A 10,000-nucleotide genomic window follows, 5' to 3' on the forward strand; every position below is an offset into this window, starting at 1 on the left:
TTAACATTAAACTTAATGGTTCAAAAATTAGATCAATGAAACAAACTTTCACTGGTAACTTTGAATTCTTATAAATAAAACACAAATAAAGCAGAATATATTTATTTATTACACCTAAATTAAGAAAAAAGGATCAAATATGCATAAAATCACAAATCAACACAATCTGCTTCATGTTTTGATAAAAGTTTTCACACATGATATCACTGTGATCGGTTAATATCAGCCTGATATACTGGTTGATTGATATATCGATTGATTGATATATTGGTTAGGTCACTCCAGATTTGATTCTGAGGTTTTGGTTTTGTTTCCTCCTGAAAAAAACAAAAACACCCTGCTGCTAACAGAGTAGCATGCTAATGTTCAGTGCTAACATTTAGTGAACGCTTCAGAAACGTTTATCAATATTTTATCTGTCAGTTTGAAGCAGCGGTAACATTCTGTGCGTGTAGTGATGTAATGTGAGACGTCTCTACATGTTCCTTTAATGTTTTAACAGATGAGAGGCTTCATGTATGAGTTTTAATATTAAATATGATTTTATATAACAGGAGGTTTATTTATAGAGCAGAGACATGAAGAACTTCAGACTGTCAGAACAACAGAACATCTGCATGGAGCCATTAAACATCTGTTATACAAATATTTAATGTATTTAGTTTAAATGTTACATGATGCAGTCAGTAATATATTTATTATTTCTTCACATATAAAGTCAACATATTCAGTGAAACATTCCTTTAGTGAAATATTTCAGAATCACATTCAGTATATATTTCATGATATATAATATATACTTTGATATGTATTTAGTATTTCTTCTGTCATATATTAATGACTTAGATATACAGTATTCTGTGAAATTTAAATATATATTTAGTCATTTATTTTCTTAATTATGTTGTATATATGCAGTGATATATTCTCTATATGTTGAGCATATATGAAGGATATTCAGTTTTTATATTAAGTGACAAATTCAGGACAGATTCTGTGATATTTTCTGTATATATTTTCTAATGTATTTAGGATTTATTCTGTATAATACTCTGTTATATGTTTAGTGCTATATACATTATGTGGTATATATTCAGAATATATTACGTTTTTATATTTAGTGATATATTCAGGATGTATTCTGTGGTATTGTGATTTATTCAGTCTATATTTTATCTATTTTGTATATAGTTTGAAATATATTTAGTGCAGATTGACTTATTTATTCAGTGATTTATGATAGATAGATATATTTAGTGTGTGTGTGTGTGTGTGTGTGTGTGTGTGTGTGTGTGTGTGTCACATGAAATGTAAATAGATCAGTCTGTCAGGGTCACCATGGTAACTGAATCACTCTGACACTATTCATAGAGTTTTCCCGCTGAACACACTCATACACAGCCTGTGTGTGTGTGTGTGTGTGTGTGTGTGTGTGTGTGTGTGTGTGTGTGTGTGTGTGTGTGTGTGTGGTGCAGCAGTTGTTGCTGCATTACACACACATGCCTTTCACAGTATGTCTGTCCTGTTAAAATACACACACAGAACATGTGACATCACGGAGCTCAAAGTTTAATCTTCAGGAAAATGTTTTATTTTCTTTAATGTAATAAAAATGTCGAATCACATCAGAAGAATTAACAATAAATAAACATGTTTGATTTGATGTGTGTTCACTTAATTACAGCAGGAGTTTTGTGGTTATTTGATTTTCATTATAAAATAAAAAGTTAATATTGAAATATGCTTTGTCATGATCAAAAATGGATTTATTTTCATTCTTCTGTCAAAAAGGGGAAGTCATCTATAATTAGAACAGTCACAGTTTTCTATCAATCTGAACAGTAAAATATCTCCAAATGTCACATGTTTAGAGTTCAGGACATGAAAAGGACTTCACTGAAAATTTAACCAAACTGTTGAAAAAAAAATAAAACAGTTCAAACGTAAGGAAATGATGAGAAGTGTGATGAAATTTGAGCTGATTCAGATAAAGCAACACTTCCAGTCTTACATTCAGAGGTTTTGTCTTTAAATCATCATATCCTGTCTCAGAATAAAAAAACAAATGTTTCCTCATGATTTTAATCCAGAGATGATTTTTTTATTACTCCATTAATATAAATAATTGAATTAATTAACCCCAAATAAAAGTTAATGTGTCAGTATTTCTGTTCTGATCAGCATCGTTTCCACGTCACGTCACAAACTGGACCTCAGATTCATACGGAGGAATTTTTATGAAAACTTTATATTTCTTCAGTCACATGATCTTTAAATAAAACTTTATTATTATTTTGAGTGATTCAATCTCTTCCTGGTCTCACCTGTGTGTGTGTGTGTGTGTGTGTGTGTGTGTGTGTGTGTGTGTGTGTGTCTCTCTGCAGGTATATTTGGCAGCAGCCTCCTGGACTCCAGCCCCCTCCCCTCCCCTGAGCCCATCGCAGACAGCGACCCTGGTTACCACGACAACAGCACAAACCCCTCCTCCTCCTCTTCCTCCTCCTCTTTCTTTGAGACTGTAAACGTAACAGTGACGCCGCAAAACCACAGCGACGGTGACGTCACGTACGTGAGCACACCTGCTGCTACGACCACCGACAGAGCTCCTCCTCCTCCACCCTCCTCCTCCTCTCAGGCCCCGCCCACACAGACCTACACACAGCCTCCTGACTGGCTGACCTCAGTGACATCACTGACCACCGCCTGGCCGATCAGCTCCACCCCGGCGCCTGACTCAGGTACACAGGAAGTAGCAGGGCTTCATGGGAAATGTGGTCTGAACTGTAAGAGACTCCATCTGTCTCCGCCCGTCTCTGCTGTCCTTTTCTGTCAAACACTGAAATCTTATTAGTCTCCATTAGAGTGTGTGTGTGTGTGTGTGTGTGTGTGTGTGTGTGTGTGTGTGTGTGTGTGTGTGTGTGTGTGTGTGTGTAATGAAGCTACAGAGCCTCTGAGCTGAATTCAGATCTACTGTCCTCTTTTCTCCTCTGCTGACCTGATGGAGTGTGTGTGTGTGTGTGTGTGTGTTTTGTGTGTGTGTGTGTGTGTGTGTGTGTGTGTGTGTGTGTGATGATAAATCGTTCATTCAGTTTCTATTTTAAATTCCCCTCGTCTCCGTGTCTCTGTGTTCCTCCTCTGTCCTTCAGTGTCTCTCTCTGTATTAATGTCTCGTCGAGGTGAATGCTAATGAGCTGCAGACCATCCTGTCCTCTGATTGGACGCTGGCCGGTCATCAGACCAACTGGATGTTTAACCTCCAGCCAGCGGTCGGCCGCGGAGCACGAACCAGCTAGCTAGCTGAAAGTGATAATGCTCTGTTAGCATTTGTAGTTCTCTGGTGTAAATGACAACTGCAACACAGGAAGTGTATCTATAGGGGACGGGAAATTCTGGGGTGTTCTGGGGCCGCGGCGCCATTTCTGGAAGATAGCGTACGTTGCTATCAGAAATCTAAAAGATACGCTCCAAGGACAAACACCTGTTTAAAAAGAAAGTTGTGTTAAGGTTAGCTAACGTTATGCTAACTGGATGCTAACAAAACACTGGCTAATCATGCATAATTAAGTCAGCGCTAGAATTATTAGTTGGTTAAACTAATGATTATTAATGTACGACGGCGGTTTTAATCAGGATCATTATCTGCAGTGGATTGTAGATACAATATGTGGACATGGGAGGAACTGCAGTGCATGTAGGGAAAACAGACAACAACTTAAAGCAGAAACTAAAATTCAGTGTCTCAATGATTCCTTACGACTGGTTCTTGATGCTAAACCCTGATCATCAGTGATGAATGGTTTCTGTGAGACTGAGTTTAAAACTAAAGATGAGCTGAGAGCAGAAGTAGTCTGGTCTTCAGTAGGAGGACGAGCGATGGAGGCTGTTACCAGTCCACACTCTGGTCCCCGAGCCAAGTCCTTACAGACGAGCTACTGCTGCACCTGGACAGGTGTTTCTGTTATTCTGTCCGGCTCATAATAGAGACACCTCTCAGTATTTCTCAGTTCCTCTAAAATGATCCTGTGGTTGAATCAACACAAACCGTGGTGGATTTACTGCAGGACTGTCAGTGTTAGATGGATAAACTGGACAGTGGAGCCTGTAGGGGGCGACAGAAACACCTTCACTCTGATCCCTTCCTCACACTTGTTGCTTGTGGTTGAGATGAAGTCATCATCACCATCATCATGTCAGACCCTCCTCTCCGTCTCCAGGTAGCTGTCAGCTGATCGTGGAGCCTCAGTGTCACATGTTGCCCTACAACCAAACATGGCTGTCCTCCTCCGTCGCCGTGGTGAAGAGCTCAGAGGTCGACATGTTGCTAAGGTAACCAGTTCAGTTCACACATTAAAATGTTTGTGGGTCTGTAACGTTGTGTTGTTGAAGGTCCACAGTGTGGAGAGTCTCCGTGTGAAATGTAAAGTGTAGAAAGTGTCCCGATCGAACGGACGGAGGACGAATGTCTCCGGTCGTTTGGACTGAGTTTGTCTCAGCATGAATGTGATCTGTAGTCCATGTCCTCTTTGTTGCAGGTTCTTCAGTTACCTCAGCAGACTGTCCTGCTACAGACACATCATGCTCTTCGGCTGCTCGCTGGCTCTGCCCGAGTGTATCGCTGCTGACGGAACGCAGAACAGGTAAAACAGAAGAACCACAGGAGAACTCTCACACCAGGGTTTACACAAGTATGTATGCTGTCGTTCAGTGTGTCTGTTGGTTGGACATTTGAAGATGTCACCTTGGACACTGGGGAACAGGAAACACTTTGTTGATTGATTACAAAAATAAAAGCTTGATAAATCCCATCCATCCATTTTCTGCTGTTCATCTGGGACTCACAGACGCCACAGACAAAGACAGGAAGTCCTTCTATTCAAGGTTTTCCAGCTCCTCCTGGAGAATCATGAGGTCTTCCCAAGTCAGAGGACAGATACTGTATGACCTCTCCAGTGAGTTCTGGATCTACCTCAAGATCTCCTACCTGGAGAACAAAGGACGGTACCCAGGAGAATCCTGATCAGATACTGAAACTGCCTCGACTCAAAGGATCAGCAGTCGTTCTCTGACATCCCTTCAGATGTTTAGTCCAGAACCCCGACAGAGGAAACTCACTCTGACTCCTCCTTTCAGTATTTAGTCTCTGCCCAAAGTAAGAGGTGTACTATGGTAATACTGTAACCCTAAACCCTGCCTAAACCTAACCAACCCAACCAGCACAGGTTAAGAGTACGAGCCAATCAGAGGTGGCGGTCATGTCTTCACTACAGGACCTTGTAAAGTCAGCTGGACTTGTGCAGGTTCTTGAAGATGTTTCAGCTCTCATCCAGTTTCTTCAGTTCTAACTGGGAACTACGAAGGTGGACTCATAAACAAATGTGTGTACTCTTCTTCTACGCCGTGTTCTTTAGCAGATCACAAACTAACGCGCGGCGTATCGCCACCTACTGTGTCAAAGTGCGCTCAGACACAGTCGTGTAAAAACACTGTTAGAGACAAACAAGGACTCTGTTTTTTTGTTACCAGCTGAAAAAAATATCATATCTATTTAATCATATGTCTCACATGACTAGTCTTTTTGGGAGCATTGCTGCAGTCCTCCAGGTCTCCCCGGGGGACACGGGGACACGTGGTAACCCTGCACCAAGTCCCATAATCCTCTAGTGAATGTCAGAGGGAGCAGATAGTTGAAGCCACTGAACACGTGTGTCTTCTAATGTCAATAAATCAATAATGAAAAGACGTTAGTCTGCCTGTCAGTCACATGACCCTCGTCATGACTGGAAGTAATTTACAACTTCTTATTATAAAAACAGTTCGTGAGGCATTCTGGGAAATGTAGGCAATCATGTTTGAAAAGTTTTAAAGAGTTTTTAAAAAAAGACTGAACCAGTTATTTATTACAGCTATGACACACACACACACACACACACACACACACACACACACACACACACACACACACACACACACACACCAGAACAAATCTGTTGCTCCACATGAAGCTCAGCTGTTCAGACTGTAAGTGGGACAGCAAGTGTGTGTGTGTTTTGAAACTCCAAGAATAACACCCACACACACACTGAATTTAGAACACACACACACACACACACACATGTTCAGTGTCAGTGGTTTCAACTCTGCCTGACCTCTGACCTCTGACAGGAGGATTATGGGTATCTGTCTTTCATTGCTGCTACCGTCCTCCCTGACACGTGTGTGTGTGTGTGCGTGCAGGCGGGTCGTGCTGCCCTGTGCATCGTTCTGTGAGGCGGCGAGGGAAGGCTGCGAACCCGTCCTGCAGATGTTCAACGCCTCCTGGCCCGACTTCCTGCGATGCTCACAGTTCAGCAACGCCACCTCCGCTCTGCTGCCGCCACCATCATCACCATCATCGCCTTCATCACCATCATCGTCACCCATGGCAACAGCAGGCCCTGCCCCTCCAGCCTGTTACACACCAAGACAGATCAAAGGGAAACCTTGTGAGTAAACACACACATGTTGGTGTTTTAAACTTTAAACCACAGACAGTTTGATGACATCACGGACTGGCTCCCTCTCATTGGTTGACAGCTGTGTGCGGTGGGAAGGACCACTTCCTGTGTGCGACCGGGATTTGTGTCCCTCAGAAACTGGTGTGTAACGGCTACAATGATTGTGACGACTGGAGCGATGAGACACACTGTGGTGAGACACACACACACACACACACACACACAAACACACACACACACACACACACACACTGTATTGTGATGTGTGTAAATAGCAGCAGGAGTTTTTAGGCCGTTGTCGTGGTGATGTGTTTGCATCTGATTGATTGGATGACAGTGGTGGAAGTTCTGGAACTGTTTGTGTGTGTGTGTGTGTGTGTGTGTGTGTGTGTGTGTGTGTGTGTGTGTGTGATAGGGAGGTGGTCGTCATGACGATATACAGAGACTATAGGCTGAGACCAGAGGAATGTGAAGAGACTTTGTGTTTGTGTCCCTCAGCCTCTCTGTGACCTCTGAGGAGGATGTTTACTGACGTAAAGTCAAAGACAAACAACAAGAGAAGAAAAAAACAGACAATAAAAGGACAGAAAAAGAGACAGAACATGAAGGACAGAATACGATGGACGCACAGAATGAGATAAACAGAGAATAAATGTGAGACAGTATGAGAAAAAAATGAGACAAATCCAGATAAAATGAGAAACTGAACTAAAACAACTTAAATAGAAAAAAGAGACTAAATGAGGAAGAGACATTTGAAAAAGAAAAAAATGAGAGAAAGAAGTGAGAGAGACAATAAAAAGAAAATAAAAAAAAACAAGACAAAATGAGAAGAAATGTGTAAAAGCAGAAATAAAGTGAGACAAAATGAGACAGACTATATAACAAACATTTGACAAAGAAAAAAATGTTTGTTTGCACAGAAGACGACTTTTTATTTTTCTACTCTGAGGACGTTTCAGAGCCTGGACGTTTTCACTGTTACTGCAGTAAACAAGTTGAATCAGTACTTTTTTACTCAAGTATCTGTACTCTGAGTAAAGAATACATGTACTTTTTCCTCCTCTGATTATTACCACTGAATGCAACACTTAGCCCTTTTAGAATAAAAGCACATAACAGGTAACACTTATAATTTTTCAAAGTGCTCATGATGACAGTTTGAGGGACAAGAAGATGTGGTCATGTGACCCCTCCGTCTCTCTTTGCCCCCCCAGTGTGTTCAGATGGAAAGTTTCGGTGTAACACTGGTCGGTGTCTCTCGCCCGCTCTGGTGTGTGACGGTTATGATGACTGTGGAGACCTGAGTGACGAACTCAACTGTGGTGAGAGAGAACACACACACACACACACACACACACACACACACACACACACACACACACACACACAGAGTAACATGAACTAACACACACACAGTAACACACACTTTTAGTGACGCAGTTTGGCAGCTCAGGATCAACAGTGTGAGCGAGGGAATCCACCACCTGTCTGTCTGCCAACACACACACACACACACACACACACACACACACACACACACACACACACACACAGAGGGGGTTTCTCATGTCTGTCAGCTGTTAATCTGCTCTGGTGGGAGCTTTTATTTTGTAAACAGCTGAATTCAGAAACTTTATTCATCATAAAGTCAAATATAGTTTATTTTCTGACGTCACACACTGATTTCAAACAAACTGAGAAAAGTGACAAAATAAAGTGCACAGGAAGTGGACACACAGTTTTGTCTCTTTCAGTCAGGGTGTCTTTGTCTCTTGTAGGACGGGTCAAGAGGAGGGAGGCAGAAATCCAATATTCTGATTATTTTCCAATTCATTTTCACTGATAGCCGATACATTTACAGAATTTTTGAATTAACAAATTTTATTTATTGCTCTTATTGTGAAGGCCCACTGACAGATACATACATAAAACACAATGCTTTTCAAAATAAAATACTGTTCTTTTATGAAAATGAAATATAGTGCTTTAAAAATGTTCACTTTCATTTGGAAAAATACAGAGCTGCTGTTGCTGTTCAGAAACATAACCAGCTGTGTGTGTGTGTGTGTGTGTGTGTGTGTGTGTGTGTGTGTGTGTGTGTGTGTGTGTGTGTGTGTGTGTGTGTGTGGTGTCAGTGTGTGATCTGGCTCGTGAACATCGCTGTGGAGACGGCCGCTGTGTGTCCAGAGACTGGCTGTGTGACGGAGACCACGACTGTCTGGACAAGAGCGACGAGCTCAACTGCTGTGAGTTTAAAACCAGAAAAATAAAACCTGTTACGTTTTTAGTGTGAATTCAATTGTATGTTTATTTTTTTTTATTCAACATTAACTTTCTGATCAGTGTCCAGCTGTTTGACAGGTAGTTGAATGAAGTTGTGTTTTTTTTTAGAGTAAACAAGAAAAGAATACACAGTACTTTGTACACCAGAAGGATCTGTTGTTACGTTACACCAGACTGGTATTTTGTTGTTTTCAGGATAACAGGCGGTCAAACAAATTGTCTCTCCGTCCAACGGCACAGTTTTTAGACCTTTTGCATGTTGTAGAATAATGGGCTGTTGGAACAACAGCTGTGTTCTAAAAACTGAGCTCGGGTTCTGTGTCGTCGTCGATTTACATAAAATCTCAGGAAATAAAATCAAACTGTGACTTGAGTCAGATTCTGACTGAAACACCAAAACACAGCTGAGTCACTGATGATTCACGCTGCTGAAATGATTACTGCTTTTGTTCCTGATGACACTTTTTACCATGATGAACAAAACTGATTTGTTTTGGGGTGTGTGTGTGTGTGTGTGTGTGTGTGTGTGTGTGTGTGTGTGTGTGTGTGCAGCCTGTAAGAGTCAGGGTCTGTTGGAGTGCAGGAACGGTCAGTGTATTCCTTCTGCGTTTCGTTGTGACGGAGAGGACGACTGTAAAGACGGCAGCGATGAGGAGCACTGCAGCAGAGAGCAGAGTGAGACGTCCGTCTGTCTCAAACATCTGTCTCTCATGTCTTCATCCGTCTTCTTCTCTCATTCTTACTGTTAATTCTGTGTGTTTTCCAGCTCAGGGCGTGTGTGTTCCCGGGCAGCCCAGCTGTATCTCCACTTCCTGTCCGTCGGTGTGTGGGGCGGGCAACGCCGCCTGTGACCCCCGAAACACCAACAACAACAACTGCAGTGAGTCCACGTCAGACCGCGTCCTCCAGGCTGGTCTCGTGTGAATAACACACCAGTGTCTTCAGTCTTCTGGCGGGGGGTCAAAACACCGCTTCTGCTTTTCGTGTGTCACGTGACACCATTTAGTCTGTACTGACTCACTGGTTGGACGGACGGGTCAGACACTGAATCTCAACCAGGAGACGCCAGTTACATAAAGATAGAGTTCATAGTTACTTCTTACCACTTCATTAGTATTTACTCTGCAGTAGAATCGTGTATAACTCGCAGTATATGTATATTTATATATGATATGAACGTGTCTTATGAAATGTCTCCCCCTGGTGGTGACTGTGTCCCT

At 41.9% G+C, this 10,000-nt stretch overlaps 1 protein-coding gene across 3 annotated transcripts in view; it reads left to right on the forward strand.

Moving 5' to 3' along the window:
* corin (corin, serine peptidase) overlaps window positions 1-10,000 on the forward strand; it is a 26,717-nt gene that overhangs the window by 7,323 nt on the left and 9,394 nt on the right. For all 3 annotated transcript variants that reach the window (XR_014769046.1, XR_014769047.1, XM_084711989.1), the window contains exons 3-11: window positions 2,385-2,738; window positions 4,215-4,326; window positions 4,533-4,637; window positions 6,235-6,482; window positions 6,574-6,687; window positions 7,712-7,819; window positions 8,633-8,743; window positions 9,333-9,455; window positions 9,547-9,660. Coding sequence is in view for 1 of the 3 variants with exons in the window: in XM_084711989.1 (XP_084568115.1) it covers window positions 2,385-2,738; window positions 4,215-4,326; window positions 4,533-4,637; window positions 6,235-6,482; window positions 6,574-6,687; window positions 7,712-7,819; window positions 8,633-8,743; window positions 9,333-9,455; window positions 9,547-9,660 (1,389 nt within the window). In the remaining 2 variants the exon portion in view is untranslated. The remainder of the gene's footprint in view (window positions 1-2,384; window positions 2,739-4,214; window positions 4,327-4,532; window positions 4,638-6,234; window positions 6,483-6,573; window positions 6,688-7,711; window positions 7,820-8,632; window positions 8,744-9,332; window positions 9,456-9,546; window positions 9,661-10,000) is intronic.

This window comes from Lutjanus erythropterus, chromosome 23 (assembly GCF_056507025.1).
Source record: "Lutjanus erythropterus isolate fLutEry1 chromosome 23, fLutEry1.hap2, whole genome shotgun sequence".
Taxonomy (NCBI): Eukaryota; Metazoa; Chordata; class Actinopteri; order Lutjaniformes; family Lutjanidae; genus Lutjanus; species Lutjanus erythropterus.